At 49.5% G+C, this 19,597-nt stretch overlaps 1 protein-coding gene across 1 annotated transcript in view; it reads right to left on the bottom strand.

Annotated features, from left to right (window-relative positions):
• The window catches only part of NEURL1 (neuralized E3 ubiquitin protein ligase 1), an 80,341-nt gene extending 74,798 nt beyond the window's left edge, over nucleotides 1-5,543 (bottom strand). Inside the window, exon 1 of the mRNA XM_047701417.1 lies at nucleotides 4,994-5,543. Within this exon, the coding sequence (XP_047557373.1) occupies nucleotides 4,994-5,078 (85 nt within the window). The 5' untranslated portion in view covers nucleotides 5,079-5,543. The remainder of the gene's footprint in view (nucleotides 1-4,993) is intronic.
• Between the last annotated feature and the right edge of the window lie 14,054 nt (nucleotides 5,544-19,597).

Raw genomic sequence — 19,597 nt, 5'->3', positions numbered from 1 at the left:
AATGACCTCTGATAAGCATCTTTTAATAAACCCTGTAGCTGGATCTGTCATCCAGAAGCTATATTCTTCCCCCCTTCCCACTCTCACCCCCATCTCCTCCCACTTCCTGGGCATTGGAACCTTTGGTGTCGCCAGGCCGGCCCCCAGTTCACCTGGGCCTCTGGATTCTGGCTTTCTGGGCAATGGCCAACAGGCAACCAGGCTATTCCATAAGCTTGGCCCTCCCCAAAGGCCTCTGAGCTCAGCAGCCTAGCCCAGCTCTGCCTGTGCCACCCTGCTTGACCACTGGCCAGTCCACCTCCCTCCATCCCCACAGGCAGGTTTCCCAGGCGTTACCAAGGAGACCACTCGCATCCTGCCCAGGGTTGCCAAAGCAACCAGTTCAGTGAGAAGCAGCCCCTAAGCCTCTAGCCCTTGGGAGAGTCACAGACCAACAAGAAATAGGCCTAGGCAGCTGGCACACCAGGATAGAGGCATCCCTGGCATCCCCTGGGCAGTGCCCAGCTCCTGCCCTCCTTCCCTCACCCCTTCCTCCCCCTTGCTCTTGCCTGTCTGGCCTCCATGTTGGCCTCTGTGATTGAGAGCAGATGCCAGACCCTCAAAGTGCATATCTTGGAAGTGAGCACATCCCATCCCAGAGGGTCAGGGAAAAGAAAGCCTAATGTGCAAAAATTCCCCCAAGACCAAGTTTCTTCCCCATGGGCTCTGGTGTTCTGTGTAGAAGTCCCAGTTTCACCACTTCCTAGGTCAGTGATCCTGGACAACATTCTTTGCCAAGGATTCAGGGGAGGAGGTAATGGAGAATGACTGCTTACTGGGTACAGGCTTTCCTTTTGAGGCGATGAAAACATTCAGGAACTTGATAGAGGTGATGGTTGGACAACACTGTGAATGTACTAAATGTCACTAGACTGTACAGTTTAAAATGTTAAAATGAGAGCACCTAGGTGGCTCAGTTGGTTAAGTGCCTGACTCTAGGTTTTGGCTCAGGTCATGATCTCATGGGTCATGGGACTGACCCCCATGTTGGGTTCCATGCTCAGTAGGAAATCTGCTCGAGGATTCTCTCCCTCTGTCCATTCTTCCCACTCTCTCTCCCTCCCTCTCTATCTCTCTCTCTAAAATAAATAAAATAAAAAATAAATAAAATGTTAAAGTGGTGGATTTTGTGTAAATTTCACTACAATTTTTTAAATGATGGGAGGTGGCCCATCCAATCCTCATCTATAGGTGACCACTGCGGCTGGATAGTCCTCCACAAGGTTTTCAGTTACCTTTCCCTCAACACTTAGCAACAAGCAGACAGGCACTCAGAGCTGGGAAAGGAGAAAGTTCTTTATTCTCTGTATTTGTCTCCATGAAGCAAGTGCCCCTTGCCCCAGTTACCCTGTGCCCCTCACTGAGAATATATACACACAGTTACCGATTCCCACCTCCAAGCCTCTGCTGTATGTCCCTTCCCCGTCTCATCCCCATACCCTAGCACACCTGCTGCACCCCTTGTCATCTATCAAATTTCTGCAGTTCCCTCCATGACCAGCTCAAAGCTGCCCTGTCTTTTTTTTTTTTTTTAAAGATTTTATTTATTTATTTATTTGTCAGAGAGAGAGAGAGGGAGAGAGAGCAAGCACAGGCAGACAGAATGGCAGGCAGAGGCAGAGGGAGAAGCAGGCTCCCCGATGAGCAAGGAGCCCGATGTGGGACCCGATCCCAGGACGCTGGGATCATGACCTGAGCCGAAGGCAGCTGCCCAACCAACTGAGCCACCCAGGCATCCCTGCCCTGTCTTTTCAAAATAGATCTTCAGCCTGTGAATATACAGGGATGTCAGAAGACCTCACCTCTAGTCCAGGCTCACAGCAATTCCTCATAACTTTCTGTTGGTCCTAAGCCCAGAGCTATGCCTTGGATCTCTCCCCTGGACCCTCCTAGACCAACACTGTTCAGACTCCAATGGGAATCACCAGCAGTGAAGTCAGTGTGTCTCCAGGGAGAATACCAAAGCCTATAACCTGAAAGGTAATGGACAAGCCTCATTTCATGTCAGCCTGACAGCCAGACCAATCATAGATCTCCAGTGTGTCCCAGGGTCCCTATTATGCCAGACCTCTTCCAGTTGCTTTAATTAAAATGGTGAGAAGTCAACAGAGATTGCAGTTATAGAAGGAGAGAAAAAAATCGAGAGTTCCCCACCCCCAGCAAATTTTTAAGACAGACACTGATATGAATTAGAACTAGATTCAGGGTGAACAGAAGTCTCGGTGGACAGGCTTAGAATCACAGCCAGTATTGAGGTCAACACCAATACAATTAGAATGGAATTCTGGATGACCACTGATACATCAGAGAAGACTACTAGGTCAAGGCTGATACGGTTAGAAGGGAATTTGGAATGGACACGAAAACAATCACAGAATAAAGCTGATGGCTTTATTAGGGTGGGGAGAAGTCAGGATCAGTGTAACCCAGGCAAAGGACAGAGGGTACCTATAGGTGGCTGTCATGGGCACACTCTAATCCTTCATTACAGGCTTGGAAGGAGCAGAATCAAAATTCTCATGGCCACCTCCTGTAGGCATGTGGGAAGGGAGAAGAGAGTGGATTCTGGTAAATCAAGCCTGAAGGGAGATGGGCAGAGGGAGGGAGACAGGTAGGGGGAGAATTTCACCACCATGTAGTCCCCAAGAAGAAGAAACTCAACCCTGTAAATCAGGGAGGCAGCACAAGGGGGGTTTCCCAGGCCACACAGGTGGGGAGTCAGGCAGAGGAGAAAGTGGGGGTGGGGGCAGGGAGGTGGGAGGCTCCCAGACTTTTTCCCCCGCCCCTTCCCTCCCTTGCTGAAGACCCAAGCCACAGAGACTTCACATCCCCACAATCCCACACTTTAGGTAAAAAGGGATGCAATTACCAAAGCATTTCCTGGGCTTCCCTAGGGTCAAGGATGGAGCAGGCCTGCCTTCTTGGGGCAGTTTGTGAGCAATTAAACCCCAAATCAACTCATTGGCCCAGCTACCCTATCCTTGAAGGGTTCAGCCTGACTTAGCCACCTGATGCACTGAGTAAGTGAGCAAATCACTCTCCCTTCCCTTCCTTCTTCTCGCTTGCGAGGGATGACAATGCACCAGAGGATGTCCACTGGTTCTTCCAACATTAGGAGTCTTTCCAATACTCAGAAATAGTCTTTATACATGTTAATACTTACAGCTTATTTCTGATGATAAAAAAAATACTTGCTTATTGTAGAAATTTTTAAGAAGAGTGAAGTATGAAAAAGAAAAGAAAAAATCTTACATGATCCCATTACCGAAAGAAAAACCATCATTAACTTTTTGGTAACTTTCTTTTTCTTTTGGATTCACATTTTCTTAACAAAATTCGGATCTCACAGCCTATACAACTTTGTATCCTGCTTTTTTTCAACCACCATTATATTGCACTGAACATTTTCCCAAGGCATCAAATATTCTTCAAAAGTACAAATTTTAAAGATTGCAAAATACTCCACCAAGAGGATATACCATGATTATAAGGCATTTAGGTCATTTTCCTAGTATAAATAACACTGCCATGAACATCTTAGCCTGCTGCGTAAATATTTGCCTGGATCTCCATTTTGCTAGGATCAGTTCCTCTGGGGAGGATCACAAGGCCAATGACTGTGTTCTTCTAAAAAGATTGACATGTACCACCATATTAATTTCCAGAAAGACACAACAAACCCACTGATTTTCCCAAACGCAGTGAGAGCAGCAGTTCTGAAAGGTTTGGAGTTAGAACGCAGAAGGGAGGTCCTGTCTCTCCTCCTCTCTCGCAGTCTGCAAAGTTAACTATCCAGCGAAAGAGAGGAAAGAATTCCGAGTCAGAAGATACAGCTCTGCAGCCTAGCTCTGCCCCTCACTGGCTACAGGAACCTAAAACAAGCATTGGTTCTCCTCAACTGTAAAATGGGTATGATTAGTTTTGCTGACCACTCAGAACAATTTCCAAACGCTCAGGCGTTTGTGAAAGTTCTTTGTAAACTTTAACGCTTTGTCAAGGGGTATGACTATTATCCTTCTCACAACCCAAGGGGCTGAAGAAGTGGGTGGTTCTTTGTGAAAGACCAAGCTCTTCCCTTCCTGTCTCTTAGTCATCAGAATGCCCAAGACACGTGCTAGCTGGTTCTAAGGGTGACAGAAAAGCAGATTTCTGAAGGGAATTAGTGGGTCTGAGGGTCTGGGAAGACCCAGGTGTGTCTTACAAAGGTCAGAGACAGCACTGGAAGCCGCAGGGCTGAGGACTGGGCCTAGGGCTTCCCTGGGGGTGCCGCGTTGGTCTAGGGATTTAGACAGCAAAGACATTCCTGGTAAATGTTCCTCTCTTTCAAGGCTCCCAGCCTTTCCTTTCTAAGGTTCTGACTGGACATTTGGCCCTTGGAGGAACCAGAAAGCAAGCTGAGTCAGTGGATGCAAAAAGTCAACAGCTGCAGAAGACTCCAGAGGCCACCAGCTCTGGCCCCTTCTTCCCGGCTGCTATAAGTCAGTCCTGGATCTTTAAGATCCTCCAATTGGAAATGCAACTAGTGCTTCCAGCATGACCTCTCCAGCCCTGGGCAGATGAAAAAGAGACAGAGATGCTGCCCTTGAAAAGCACAGCTGTCCGGCCTGAGCATCCTACCACACTCCCCTACTCACTGGGCAAATGCCCTTCCCAACGCCTGCACGTCGTTAGCCTAGCTAGCATCATGGCCTGAGTTAACTCCAGTGACGTTCCCAGTGCTGGCAGGGACAACTGCGCAGACCCCACGGAACGCCATCCTCCAGGTTTTCAACATCAGCATCAGCAGCCCCCTACCCCTAGCCCACCTCCAGGGCCAGAAGAGCACCTCAAGTCTCCAATTACGAACAACAGGTGGCACCTGCCCGTACTCCCCAACTACACCGCTCCGTCTCCCTGCCCCTCCACCTGCGCCCCAGTCCTCAGGCTGCGCCCGGCCCAGCGGAGCCTTCCTTACCTTTGAGGGTTTGGGGGTGGCCCCGCGGCGCCCGGCTCGTGTTTCCTCGGGGCAGAGAGGGGATACTGGAGAAGTTGTTACCCATGGCATCCGGCCCCAGGGGGTTCGGCGCTCGCGGGGGGCAGGAGAGGCCGGGCAGGAGCCGAGGTACTGTGTGCGAATGTGTGCGCGCGCGGGCGCGCGCCGCCGGGGGAGGGCCCTGCCGGGGCTGCGGCCGGGGGCGGGCGGGCCGCCGCTCTCCTCCCTCTCTCGGGGCCGCGCCGTCCTCTGCGGCTCCTGCCCGCCGCGGGGGTCCTCGCGCGAGCCGGCTACCTGCCTGCCATTCCCCGCGGCTGGGGCGGGGGCCGCGGGCGAGCCCCTGGGCCGGGGCCGGCGGCGGCGCCCGGGGCTCCCCCGTTCCTCGGGCTGGCGCTTGGGTTCCCGCTGCTGGTGGGCGGCGCGGAGGCTCCGGCGAGCTCCCCCCGGGCCATAGAGTCAGGGCTCCCGGCGCGAGCGCTCGGCGGCTCGGCGGCGAGCCCGGTCCCCGCCCGCGGGGACGGCCGCTGCGGCGACGTGCGTGGCGCCCTCCCGCCGGCGGGTCCGCATGGAGCGGGGCTCTGTGGCGCGCGGGGAGTGCTGGGCGCTCCCGCCCCCGCCGGCTTCCTCCCGCGACCGCCGCCCCCGCCCCACGGCCGCCGCCGTCGTCAGGATTCCCTGGCTCTGGTTGTTATGGTGACAGCTGCGCCGGTGAATGAGCGTCTTAGTGACACGCGCGCGCCCGCCCAGCCAGATGTGTCCCCGGGGCGCGCCGCGTTCCCGCTGCCACAAGTTCTCTGTGGCGCTGGGGGCCCGGCCCGGGCCGGGGTGAGGGGCCAGGCAGATGCCGGGGCCCGGGGACTTGGGCGCGTTCCTCTCACGGGTGGTGGGACTTGGTGTCGAAAACAGAGAAAGAGCAAGAACGGTGAGCTCCCTGGGGGCCAGGAGCAGGGCGAGTTAGCTCTACTTCGCAGCCTCCCTAGCGCTAGCTCAGGGCCTGGCCCACAGGCAAAGCTCAAGAAGAAAAAAATTTTTTTGAGGAGTGAATGGTTGATTCGATGAGTGAGGTGAGGTTAGAAACGCCAGCACTTGACCCTCGGCCCGCAGTTACATCTGCGGGTGCGCTGGGGCAGGGGCTCAGGACCAGAAGCCCAGCTATCCGGTTTCTGCGAACATCAACCTGGGGGCCTTGGGGTAAATTCGGGGCCGGACCTAGGAGACTGGGTTGCTGGCCAAGCTGGGGGAACAGATCTCAGGGCAAACCATGAGAGAACCACCAACTCTGAACCCATTGGTTCTGACAGCTCTAAGACTTACGGGGAGCCGAGCCTCTGCGGTGTGTAGCAATCACGGAAGGCTTCCTAGAGGAAGGGGCTTCAGCAAGTTGCCTATTTGCATGACTCTCTTATCCTCCAGTTCAGTACTGCTCCCAGGAAGCCTGCAGGAAGGGGTAAGGGAGCCATTCTCCTTCTACGTGGTCATAGGCTATCTCCTCCCTGTCTGCTGGGGTAAAAGATGAGCCACTGTCCCCTCAAACAATCGGACTTCCTGCTCCTCTAGGTCACCTCTGGTTCTCTAACTGACTTCAACACCTTTGATCCAGAATCCAGTGAGGGTGTGAGCTTACAACAAGCATCTCATCCGTCCTCTTAGGGAAGGTTCTTCCCTCAGGATTCCATGAGATGGCTCCTCATTATTCAGGCACAGTTCACATGTTACCTCCTGACCTTCCCTGTCCACCCCAACTAAAGAACCCCCACCACCTCGGCCACTTTCCACACCATTATTGGGGGGTTTTTTGGGGGGGGAGGAATTAGCGTGAAAGTAGCCTTTCCCTCTTATTTATGTTCTGCCTCCCCCACTAGAACATAAGCTCTGTGAGGCTAGAAGGCAGGTCAACTCTGCTGACCATGATGTCCCAAGCCCCTAGGGGAGTACCTGGCACATGACAGACTATCAAAAAATACTTGTGAAATGGATGAATCTGCCTGCCGCCAGCAGAACTCCACTAAGACCCCTGGGAGTGAGGCTCTTTACGTCCATCTCCTGCCCCCTGCCTCCCACCCATTGCAGGCATCACATCCATAAATGTCTGGGACTCCAAGCAAGCTAGAAATATCCATGGCAGCTGCTCTGTGGGGTCTGAAGGGAAAGACAGCCCCCACCCCCGCCTCCAGCCTCTTAAATGCCCAAGATCACGTGCCCAGCCAGCTGCAGAATGGACACAGGGGCCAGGGGTGCTGTCTTATTTATGGGCATATCTTCTCATAGCTGGCTCCCAACCAGTGACTCATGCATCAGAAATCCATGGGCTCTGAATGGCAGCACACTCACGCATTGACACACGCACCTCTCCACCCTCTCGCACACTCATTTCTACACTAGCGTACGCATACTCTCATGCATACGCACACACACCCCTGAAGTCTGCTGCAGTGAGGTCACCGAGAGCTGCTGCTGGCCTCAGAATAAATCTGAAGGCCTGTATAGACCAGACTGATTCCCCCAGAGTGTGAGTGAAGGGCGGGGCTCCTGGGAGGATTTGCAAAGGGCGGCTGGGGCGTGGCTCAGGCCTGCCCTGGGGTCCCACCCCTGCCTTCCCCAAGGAGGAAGAAGAGCTAGTGCATGGGCACCAGGGGGTGGGGGTGGGATGATGGAGGCCCCAAAGGGAGAGGACAGCAGGGATGTCACAGGCCCCACGTAGTCTAAAGCTGGGACTGTGGGCAAAGCAGGGGAGAGATGGAGAAGGTCAAAGGGAAGAGGAAGTAAGGGCCAGAGACTAGTGCCTGGCAGGGGAGCCCAGAGGCAGCCACAGGCTCTGCAGCCCGATCCCAGGGAGTCTCATGGGAAGGTAAGAGGAATCGGAGACCCAGGCGGGGAACTGAGAGCAGGAAAGAAACCTCCCCTGCCCCAAGAGGGCTGAGGAGGTAATGGGAGCAGCTGCAGAACCAGGAGAAGATAAGGGACCCTTGTGCTGGCTCTTGGGGTCATGAGGGAGTGCCTCTGAAATGTTGTACCCCAAGCCACCTCCCTGGCCTGGCCCTCGCCCTTCCAGGGAGCTCTGTACTGTGGGAAGGGATGCCACAGTCAAGTGTCAACTGAATGCAAGTGTCTGGCCAGGCAGGGTCCTAGAGAAGGCAGGCGTGATGGCATGGGACTCAGAGAAGCTGAGAATTAAGCCCTCAGAGGGTCCTGTGTCTCAGAAACCCTTTTCTGGCAGGGGCTGTGGTTAGACCCAGCTCAAAGGATCAACGAACTCTGCCAGTCCCCTTCTGGACACTGGGGCAGAATCCCCGAGGCGTGTAGGACATTCTTCACCAAGGCAGCTGCCAGGAGGCAGGGAAATGGCGTGTGTGGCCCCACGGGTCCTGTCTAGCCCCATCCTGGTAGGGAGGAGGGAGGAGGAAGCTTCCGGGGAGACAAGGCTGGATGAAAACACTGTTTTGGTGACTTCAGTAGAAGCTATTAATACCCGTGAGGTGGGGCTCTGGTACCTGTCACCGTGGCAACCCCGCCTCCCCAGTGATATGGATTCCGAAGGCAGTGCCCAAGGGGATGGGTGTTGGTGCACACGTGTTTGCATGTATGTACATGTGTGTGCTGGTGCGTGCACAAGTGGGTGCTGTGAGTGCTCACACCAGTGCGTAGGAGAGGGGGGAGCCCAAGCAAGGATGTCCGGCAGAACTGGGGGTCCTTCGACGGCAGCTCTAGCCCCTGTTTCTCTCCCTTAAGGCTGACTCCTTTCTCCCTCTCTCTCTGTCTCACCCTTTTTCCCTCCCTCCCTTTCTTTGTCCCCTTCTGCCTGCCATTCTCTGCTTCTTGTCACTTTCTCTCCCGGCTGTCTCTCTTCTCTTTTTGTTCCCTGTCTGTCTCCTCCTGCTGGTTCCCCTCCCTCTTCCCCTTCTCTCTCACTCTCCACGGCTCCCAATTTCAGTTCAAGTCTTGAAGAGTCTCCGCATTGATAAATAATAAAATACTGGACAAAGTAATAAGTCCCTCCCTGAGCACCTGGTTGCTGGGCCCAGAACCAGCCACAGGGAGGGGCCGTACCAGGCAGACAAGAGTGGGGTTCATCGAAGCCAAGCCGGGCTCCCTGCAACTTGAGACCACCCTAGTCCATACCATGATACCTTCCTCCCTGTCAAGAAACTAACCTTAAGGGCGCCTGGGTGGCTCAGTGGGTTAAAGCCTCTGCCTTCGGCTCAGGTCATGGTCTCAGGGTCCTGGGATTGAGCCCCGCATTGGGCTCTCTGCTCAGCAGGGAGCCTGCTTCCTCCTCTCTCTCTGCCTGCCTCTCTGCCTACTTGTGATCTCTGTCTGTCAAATAAGTAAATAAAATCTTAAAAAAAAAAAAAAAAAGAAAAAAAGAAAGAAAAAGAAACTAACCTTAAGATAGGAAAAAACCACAACCATCCCGAGGCTGGGAGACAGGGCCCCCCCCCATCCCCCAAGGCCCAGTCCATAGTTATCAGGCCATCAGAAAATCTATACAAGTTGTCCTGCCTGACTGTTAGACATGTTAGAGGTGGCTGGACATGTTAGAGGGGGAGATCTCTGAGTGCCTGATACATAATAGATACCCAATAAATATTTGTTCAGTAAATCAATGAATCAATAAATCAGGAAATTCTCCTATTAGTACAGCCACCCTGTCAGCTAGAAGACTTGCTCAGACCAGCCCACCTGGCCTGTTCCCTTCTCAACAATGTCTTTCTCACAAAGTTTTCCCTGAGGCCAGGCCTTCCCTTGGAAGGGAGTCTGTGCTACCATCTTAGCATGAAATGGGCACCACATGGCCCAGGCGCTTTGGAATTCAGCATCTTTTATTGACCCTGTGACCATTTATTGAGCACTACCTGTATGCCCGGCACTGTGTGGGGTGCAGCTTCCTTGCCAGCACCATGGGGGAGCGGCTCCTGTGCTTTTGTGCATCCCAGTTTCCTACCTCCTAAGGTTAGGGCTGAGCACACAGTAGGTCTCAGTATCATCAGATATCAGCTCTTCCTGACTTGATCTATGGATTCAATGCATCCCAATAAAAATTCTAGCAAGTTGTCTGTGGGGGGTCAAGAAACTGATTCTTAAGTGTGTAGGAAGAGGCAAAGGACATGGAATAACCAACACAACATTGAAGAAGAACAGAGTTGAAGGACTGACGCTACCCAACTTCAAGACTTACTATGAAGCTACCGTAATCACGACAGCACGGTGTTGGCGAAAGCCTAAACAAGTGGAGCAATGCAACAGACTAGAGAGCCCAGAAATAAAATCACGTAGATGCAGTCAGCTGACAAGGAGCAAAGGCAATACAATGGAGCAGAGGTAGTCTTTCCAACGAGTGGCACGTGAACAAGTGGAGAGCCACATGCAGAAAACAAAAACAAAAACAAAAAAAATCCGTTCTTTACACCCTTCCCAAAAATTAACTCAAAATGGATCACAGACCTAAATGGAAAATACAAGACTACAAAACTCCTAGAAGATAATAAGGGAGGAGATCTAAATGGCCTTGTGTTTGGTGATGACTTGTCAGATACAACGCCAAGGGCATGAGCCATGAAGGAAAGAATTCATAAGCTAGACTTCATTAAAATTAGATTTTTCTGTTCTGCAAAAGACACGGTCAAGAGAATAAAGGACAAACCAAAGAGACTAGGAGAAAAATATTTGCAAAAGACATATCTGACAAAAGACTGTTATCCAAAACATGTAAAGAACTCTTAAAATGGAACAATAAGAAAACAAAGAACCTGGTTTTAAAAACGAGCCAAAGGCCCTCATAGACCCTTCACCTAAAAAGATCTACAGATGGCAAGTAAACACATGAAAAGATGCCCCACATCTTATGTCGATGAGGAGATACCATACACGCTAATTAGAATGATCAAAATCCAGAACACTGACGACACCAAATGCTGGTGAGGATATGGAGCGCAATAGGAATGCTTATTTGTTGCTGGTGGGAATACAAAGTGGTACAGACACTTTTTGTTAGACAATTTGGTGATTTTTATAAGAAAACATTCTCTTACCATACAATCCAGCAATTACACTCCTTGATATTTACCCAAAGGAATGGAAAACTTATGTCCACATAAAACCTGCACAAGGAGGTTTATAGAGTTTTACTCATCATACCAAAACTCAGAAGCAATAAAGAGGTCCTTCAGCAGGCGAATGGATAAACAGACAGGGGTACATCCAGATTCTAGAATATTACTCGGTGCTAAAGAGAAATGAGCTATCAAGCCATGAAAAGACATGGAGGAAACTTAAATATATACTACTAAATGAGAAAATATATGAAAAGGCTACTTACCTTATGATTCTAACTATAGACAGACTTGCCCCCTGGGAGGTGGCCCCCAGGTCCATGACCAATTGTAAGATCTTCACAAATCCCCCAAACTCTTATCCTTGGAGCTCAACTGTATCAGCTCAAACACACTCAAATATGCTACAACCTGCATTAAACATTATTTTCCTGCCTTATACATTTTGAAAGGATTTTTATAAATTTGGCTTTTGGAATCGTTGGACTACAAGTATCTCACTGAATTTACAATTGGTTTTATTTTTAAGCAATCTTGCATGTATTGGATTTCTTGCCAAGTAAGAAAAACCTACAATTGTCTTTAAACATAATGAAATCTTTATGAGTATTCATGTAATGATTTTTTTAAAAAGATTTTATGTATTTATTTGACAGAGCGAGAGAGATCACACGTAGGCATAGAGGCAGACAGAGAGAGAGAGGGAAGCAAGCTCCCCACTGAGCAGAGAGCCCGATGCAGGGCTCAATCCCAGGACCCTGAGATCATGACCTGAGCCAAAGGCAGATGATTAACCCACTGAGCCACCCAGGAGCCCCTTTATGAGTACTCATGTAATGATTAATGAAGTTGATACAACATTACATTCGTAGGCAAGTAAGTAAATATATATTAATTTTGACTTTGAAATTTTTCCATCATAATTTGGAGCCAATCATTTTTTTTTTCCAGTCTTAAACAGACCCTTAGAAAGCCCATAGACCTGGAGCTCCAGTTAAACATCTGTCTTTGGTTCAGGTCATGATCTTGGGGTCCTAAGATCAAGTCCCACATCAGGCCCCTGCTCAGTGGGGAGTCTGCTTCTCCTTCTCCCTCTGTGCTCTCTCTTTCAAGTAAATAAATAACAAATAAAAATCTTTTTAAGATAAAATAAAGGACAGCGAAGGTCCCTGCCACACACAGAAAGGAAAATACCCAACATCAGAAAGAGGAGCACAAGATCCCTGCCTAGGAAACTTGTCTAGTGACTTCAAAAGAGTCCAGCATCCCTCTTGACCCATCCCAGGGCCGCTGGCTCAGTAATAGTGGCCGTATGACTGCACTCAGTCATACGGACCAGGCCTTGATCTAAGCAATTCGTCTATAGTAATTCATTCAAGCCTGGGAGGTAGGTACTATTATTATTATTATTATTTCATTTTTATCATCCCCATTTTACAAATGAAAATCTCAAGGCTTAGGGAAGTTGAGACGTCTGGCTAGGAGCTGATAAAAGAAACACTGAGTTACAGCCCTGGGGTGGTCTGAATCCAGATCTCTGCGATACTGTGCCTGTCCCACAAAGGAGTTCCTCCAAGTGCCCCGCCTGAGGAAGACACCTGTTGCAGAAGAGGTGTCCTCACTGGGTTGCTGAGCCTTAAAACTTCTGAGAAACCCTGAAGACTCCCAGGTGCTTTGGCTCAGTTCCTGGAAGTTAGCCAGGCAGCACATGACCATAATGAACATGAAATAGATTGACAGTAACCAAACTGAAAAAGATTTTTTTAATGATCAAAATGGTGGAATACCTCAGCACTTTTTTTCTCTCACAGATGTTTGCTTTTTCCATTACTAGCGGAGAAGAGCCCAACTCGGGGTTTGAACTCATGATCCAGAGTCAGTTTTTTTTTTTTTGAAGATTTTATTTATTTATTTGACAGAGAGAGAGAGAGAGAGATCACAAGTAGGCAGAGAGAGGGGGAAGCAGGCTCACTGCTGAGCAGAGAGCCGGATGCGGGGCTCGATCCCAGGACCCTGAGATCATGACCTGAGCCGAAGGCAGAGGCTTAACCCACTGAGCCATCCAGGCGCCCCCAGAGTCAGATTCTGAACCAACTGAGCCACCAGGCCTCATAGAATTTTTAAATGACCTTTATTTGGGACACCTGGGTGGTCAATCGGTTAATCGTCTGACTCTGTTTCCGAGCTCAGGTCTTGATCTCAGGGTCATGAGTTCAAGCCCCTCATTGTGCTCTGCACTGCCCATGTGGAGCCTACTTAAAAATATACATATAAAAATAAAATATGGGGAACCTGGGTGGTTCAATCGCTAAGCATCTGCCTTCAGCTCAGGTCACGATCCCAGGGTCCTGAGATGGAGCCCCGCATCGGGTTCTCTGCTCGGCGGGAAGCCTATTCTCCCTCTCCCACTTGCTCTGTTTGTGTTCCCTCTCTCATTGTCTCTCTCTGCCAAATAAGTAAATATATGAATCTTTAAAAAATAATAATAATAAAATAAAAGACCTTTACTTATCAGGAAAGGCTTCCTAAGAATGTTGCAAAGACCAGAGAATCATAAAGGAAAAATATGATAAATATGACTACATAAAAATTTAAAACTTTTCCTGGAAAAAGTTGAAAGACAGATAGGAGTCAGGAGGCACATGCCCAATAAGCCAATAGCCTTCAGTCACTTCAAATGCCCTTCACCCCTAGACCAGGCATCTCTCCCCTATGGCTGGTGGTGTGACATCTCCCTCCTAGCCACCTTTTCCAAGAGAGGTGACAGAGGCAATCGCTTGTTCCGACCTTCACCCAAAGACCCCTCAGGGGAGCCTCTTGCCCACTGAGGGTAGCCAGTGGGAAGTTTTCTCTCCACAGAGTGAGCAGGGACCACCGGTGTCCCCATCTCTCCCCTCCTATTCCCAGCTCCTCAATCTCTCTCCAGCCACCACTAGGTAGCGCTAGAACTCCATTAGAATCCCCTTTGTCCCTAGCAAACATTTCGGGGAAACACTCAAGTCCATCAAAACACCTTTAAAAATGCTTACAGGGCGCCTGGGTGGCTCAGTGGGTTAAGCCGCGGCCTTCGGCTCAGGTCATGATCTCCGGGTCCTGGGATCGAGTCCCACATCGGGCTCTCTGCTCGGCGAGAAGCCTGCTTCCCTCTCTCTCTCTCTCTCTCTCTGCCTTCCTCTCCGTCTACTTGTGATCTCTGTCAAATAAATAAATAAAATCTTTAAAAAAAAAAAAAAAATAAAAATGCTTACAGGTTGCCCTTTTTCTCTCTCAAAACAAAGAGAGCTTTTGGGGGATGGGGGTGAGGGAAGTACATATTTTAATAGCTTCCCTTAGCTATTTCATTGTAAAGAAAATGTATCAGTGAGGAAATCAGCCCTAGTCTTGAGCCACTGAAATTCTACCCTCTAGGTATTATTTGCTTCACTAGGGCTCCTTTCTCATCGTTCATCCTGAGACCAGACCTCCCAAGAGTCCTCCTCATCACAATGGCTGCCCCAAAGGACTCCAACCTACCAACAAATACCCTCTTCCAGGACTGAGGGAGGATAGGTCCTCTACAGAGAGCTCCAGTTCACACTGAGACGCCCCCTGGCTGCATCTGGTACTTGAATTGGGCACATGTGTGCCCAGCACCAGCACAGCAGCTGGCACTGGGCGGACGCCCAGGGAACAGCTGTTGCCTGTGGCTAGAACTTGAGGGTATGTGGCCAATAACGGGGGCCCTTCCTAGCTTAGTTCTCTGAGCACCTGATCACGCTCAGAGCTGGGATTTGCAACTCCCAGCCCAGCTGTCTTCCCACAAGCACCTCTATGTCTACTCAACCACAAGGAGCAATCTCAGAAGACTCCAGAGTTTGCGTGGGCAGCCAACAGGGGAAGGTGGGCCCTGGAGCCACTCTGGCTTTGATATTTACCGAGTAGAATCCAGAAAATCCAACTGGATGGGCTCCCCTCCCCCCAGTTCAAGCCACCTGTGTTTGTCCCCAAGTCTCTGCATTTGGCCCATCATCTCGGATCGGATGTCACTCCTGGCAAGATCTCCATGCCAGAAAACCAGCCGTCTTCAGCAGGGGCTAGAAACAGCTTCACGTCAGTTTGGTTAGAAAAGCCGTGTTCACATCTTGTTAGTCATGTGAAAAAAAAGAGAGAGGTGGAAATAATATCACAAAACCAGGCTTCTCTCTTTCTTCTGAGAAAAGGAGTTAGAGATGTATTGTGAACTAAGGAAATTATTCCACAATCCGTATCCTGTGGAGTGAAGACCAGAAATTTAAGTGTAGAAGGATATTAATGTCTGAATTGGGATCTGTTATCTTGTGTATGTCATGTGTTTTAACCCTATTTTCCAATAACATTTCTCAATGTATATATGGAAACATATTTTTTAATTCCATAAATCCACTGCCCAGGTAGCCTTTTTTTTTTTCTTTTTTCTTCTGTTTTTCCTTTTGGAAGATCAAAAACAGGCTTGTTTTTTAATGCACAGAACAACTTATTTACAACTCCTGGAGTGGATATGTACCTAGCAATACAGAAGGCATTTGCTTCCATGGTAGGCGCTATAGAAATTAAGATTATAAATATGAGAGGTAAGCCCCCCCACACCAAGGGCACAAAACAGCCTCTTACTGATGTTTTAAAAATAAAATTCATATGTACACATTGTTTGAAAAATCAACAAGGGCTCCTGGGTAACTCAGTCGGTGAAGCTTCTGCCTTCGGCTCGGGTCATGATCCCAGGGTCCTGGGATCGAGCCCTGCATCCGGCCCCCCGCTCAGCAGAGAGGCTGCTTCTCTCTCTCCCACTCCCCCTGCTTGTGTTCCCTCTCCCACTGTCTCTCTCTCTGTCAAATAAATAAATAAAAACTTTTTTAAAAATAATAAATAAATAAATAAATAAATAAATAAAATTTTGCTTTCGCTATATTACCAAATGGTCCTAGAAGATCTCTACAAATTTGTACTCTGACCATCAGCTTATGAAAGCAGCTGTTTCCCAAAGTCCTCCTCGACATCAGATACCATCAACCCTTTAGTTTCCAACAGTATGGTGAGTTTAAAGAGGCACCTGGTTATTAAGATTGTATTTAATTATAGGTGAGAATTAGAATCTTTGCAGGATTTGGGGCCACTTGTTTTTCTGTGAAAGGACACCCATTAATATCCTTTGCCAATTTTCCCATAGGATGATTCAACTCTTTCATTGATTTATATGATCTCTCTGCAAATTAAGGAACGTAGGCCTTTGTTTGGCAAATGCCTTTTTTTAAGTTTGATATTTTTACTCTGTTTACTGGTATTTTGCCCACAGTTGAGGCCTGTGTTAACCCTCTTCTCCTTCAGAGCAGCTGACTTCTGTGCTTTGTTCACCAAGGCCTCGACTAGCTTCTGGTCACGAATACATCCACCTACATGCTATTGTAGAAATGTTATGCTTGTAGTTTTTACACAGAAGTCTTTGAGCCATTTGGAATGGATTTGGGTATAAAGAATGAGAAAGCAATCCAGGTGAAGATTTTCTCAGATGGGTTGTTCCCATGCCATTTGTCAGACTCACAACCACCACCACCCCCAGACCACTGTCTTCATTTTCATCCTCTTTTCAGTCCTTGAAGGGCCATGGGGCTCCATGGAGTCCCCAGAACAGAGGTCCACGTTGATTTCCCCCACGTCTGCCAGAGACCGACCCAAAGGTCATCACCAAGATCCTGCAGAGGCCTCCATCATCAGAGTGGAAGACCAGGTGGGCTCCGGAAGGTGGGAAGGGCACCACCACTGCTCTGCTAGACACGAGGAAACTATATCTTCCCATCCTGAGCCACAAGAGGGACACACTTCCGGTGTCTTCCTTTTGAAGGAAAAAGAGAGAGAGAACCCTCAGGGGAGAGTGTGCTCACTACAAAAAGAAGAAACAGAGCCATACCTGTATTTCAGGAGATACACACTTATACACAAACACTATCCATACGTACCACACACATGCATACGTGTACACACATGCCTCCCACAAATATGTATACAGCCAGACACACGCGTGTATGTGCTCGCACACACACACACTCACACTCACAACTCACACTCCAGATAGGCTGAGTTTCTCCAGTAGCACCTAGACCCAGCGAACCCTTCAGTCACAGGAACTCCAAGAACAGCAAAGCCAAAGTTTCTCAAACAGTATTCAGGTTCCTGTTAAACGGGAAAAAAAATCTGGAAGACCCCCCAAGATATATTTGCAAGACCCTAAGGAAAAGAAAATAAACCAAAGAGTTGTTCTATACCGATCTTCCGATTACAAGTTAACCCATGTTGCCAACCACTAAAAAGATTTAAGACATCATTTCCCTAGAATGAAAAAATTTCCCTAGAATGAAAAGACCCAGAAGAACAGAGACACAGACCCCTGGGTGTGGAAGGGGTTTAATGAAGTAAGGCTGCTTCAAGGTATTATCACGCAGCAGATATGCAATTTAATACCCTCCCACCCACAGGAGGAAAATCAGTCTCTCTCAGGTTCTGTGCTCTGTCGCTGCCTCTCCTGGCCCAGCAGGCCCCGGGCTCCTGGCAACAAAATGTGATCCTCCTCCCCTTTTACCCTGTTCCATAACCCCTTTGCGTTTTTCCAGTAGAAATAGTTGATGATTTATTGGGAAATTTCTAAAATCGTTGCTATAAAAGTAGATATTTAGAAAATACAGAATGTTGGGTGATGCCTGGGTGGCTCACTTGGGTTAGACATCTGCCTTCGGCTCAGGTCATGATCCCAGGGTGCTGGGATTGAGTCCTGAATTGGGCTCCCGGGTTAGCGGGGAGCCTGCTTCTCCCTCTGCCTGCCACTCCCCCTGCTCTCTCTCTCTCTCTCTCTCTCTCTCTCTCTCTCTGACAAATAAATAAATAAAATCTTTTGGAAGGAAGGAAGGAAGGGAGGGAGGAAGGAAGGAAATTCAGACTTTTTAAAATGTAAAGCTACACCAAACTCTGGGAGATAATATCTCTTTAAGTTGTGGTGGGCGGAAAAAAAAAAAAAAAAAAGTTGTGGTGGGCGGAACAGGGGGCTCTGTCTCACCTCTCAGGTTGGACCTGTGAACAGGATAAACTGGGAGAGACCTTGTCCCAGTTTCCTGCCATGTTCTCCCAGAAAGATTGTTTGCTTTTTGTGGAGAATCCCTAGGTTATCAGCCTAGGGGCTCTTAAGTTCAGCTGCCCAGCAGGTGAGTAGGTCTGGAAGTCACATAAAGGGGATCCCAGCTCCCTTCCTGGCTCTGTCCCCACTAGGCTGTGTGACCTCCAACAGATGTCCAGCCTCTCTGGGACCCACACCCACCTGAAGAATGGTGGTGGTAGTCCTCAGCTACGTTAGGAGCCTGAATCAGGCTAGAAGAGTTTCTCACTCAGAATCACACTTGCATACCCAGGATGGCCCTCCCACCTCCTCCAGCTCCCTCCTCATTTTCCCTCACATGGTAATCCTGTCTCATAGGACCCACACTAACACTCTCATGATGTAAAATACAAATAATAAGTAAGACCCCAGTTTCTGTCTGTCACTACCTCATTATAGGTATAGACCGCACAGTTATGAAATTCACAGGACATATGTGGGATGGTCTGCCTTAAAATACAGGCTAAGTGACGCACACAAAATTTATTTTGCAGGCCCAAGGGTCCCTCAGAAAGCTGGAACCAAGACACAATGGCAGACCCAGGTGACGAGTGTCAAGAGAAGAAACAGACCACACCTCAGAAGGGTGGCCTGAGCTTCTGGAGGGCAACCCCACTGCTGCGTGACTAGCGGCCCCCCAGTGGCAAATTCACAGTGGGTAACGAACGGTTCTCCCAGGGAACACCAGGCTGGCTGGCCACCTTGGGTCCCCGTGGGCCCTGCCACAAGTCTAGAAGGACATACACTGAAGCAAGGGCAGGGAGACCTTCTGGGGGTTGCAGGGATGGGGACACGTTCATGTTCTCTAATTTTAAAGGTTTCATAATGTGGTGTTTAATCAGAAAAACCAGAGATTTTTCTCGAAGATACTTGAGAATAGAGAAACAAGGCTGGTTAGTGCAGCTGCGGTCCAGGCGAGTGTCATGGAGATGGGAGTTGGACCGGGTCTCCGAGGATGGGAAGGAGACGGAAGGATGCTCACCCCGTGTACCCTACAGGGTCGATGTGAAGTGGCATTCATAACTGTTAGGACCCCAGGTCTGAGGAAAAGACACCAGGGCTGATGCATGACCTTGACTGAGGCCATCACTTGGAGCCAAGGGTGACCAGTTGTCCAGGCTGGACAGAGCAGGGGTCAGTGGGATCAGGGCCATCCCAGTCCTGAGGTGTGCCCTATCTCAGAGGCCACCCTGAGCCGAGTGAGGGAGCCTGAGTGATGGTAGTAGCTGGGGTCTGGCCACCACACCCAGCCCCAGCCCATGCTCCAGGCCCAAGGCCCACTAACCCATGACCTTAGGGACAGACCCCTGGGCTTCTGTGACAGCCTCACTCCTCTCCCAAAGCCAAGCGGCCATTGTCATAAATGAGGGCCATTAA

This window comes from Lutra lutra, chromosome 14, assembly GCF_902655055.1.
Source record: "Lutra lutra chromosome 14, mLutLut1.2, whole genome shotgun sequence".
In the NCBI taxonomy this organism is placed as follows: domain Eukaryota; kingdom Metazoa; phylum Chordata; class Mammalia; order Carnivora; family Mustelidae; genus Lutra; species Lutra lutra.
Note: the sequence above shows the minus strand (reverse complement) of the source record. Positions and strands in the feature narration are given on the sequence as shown.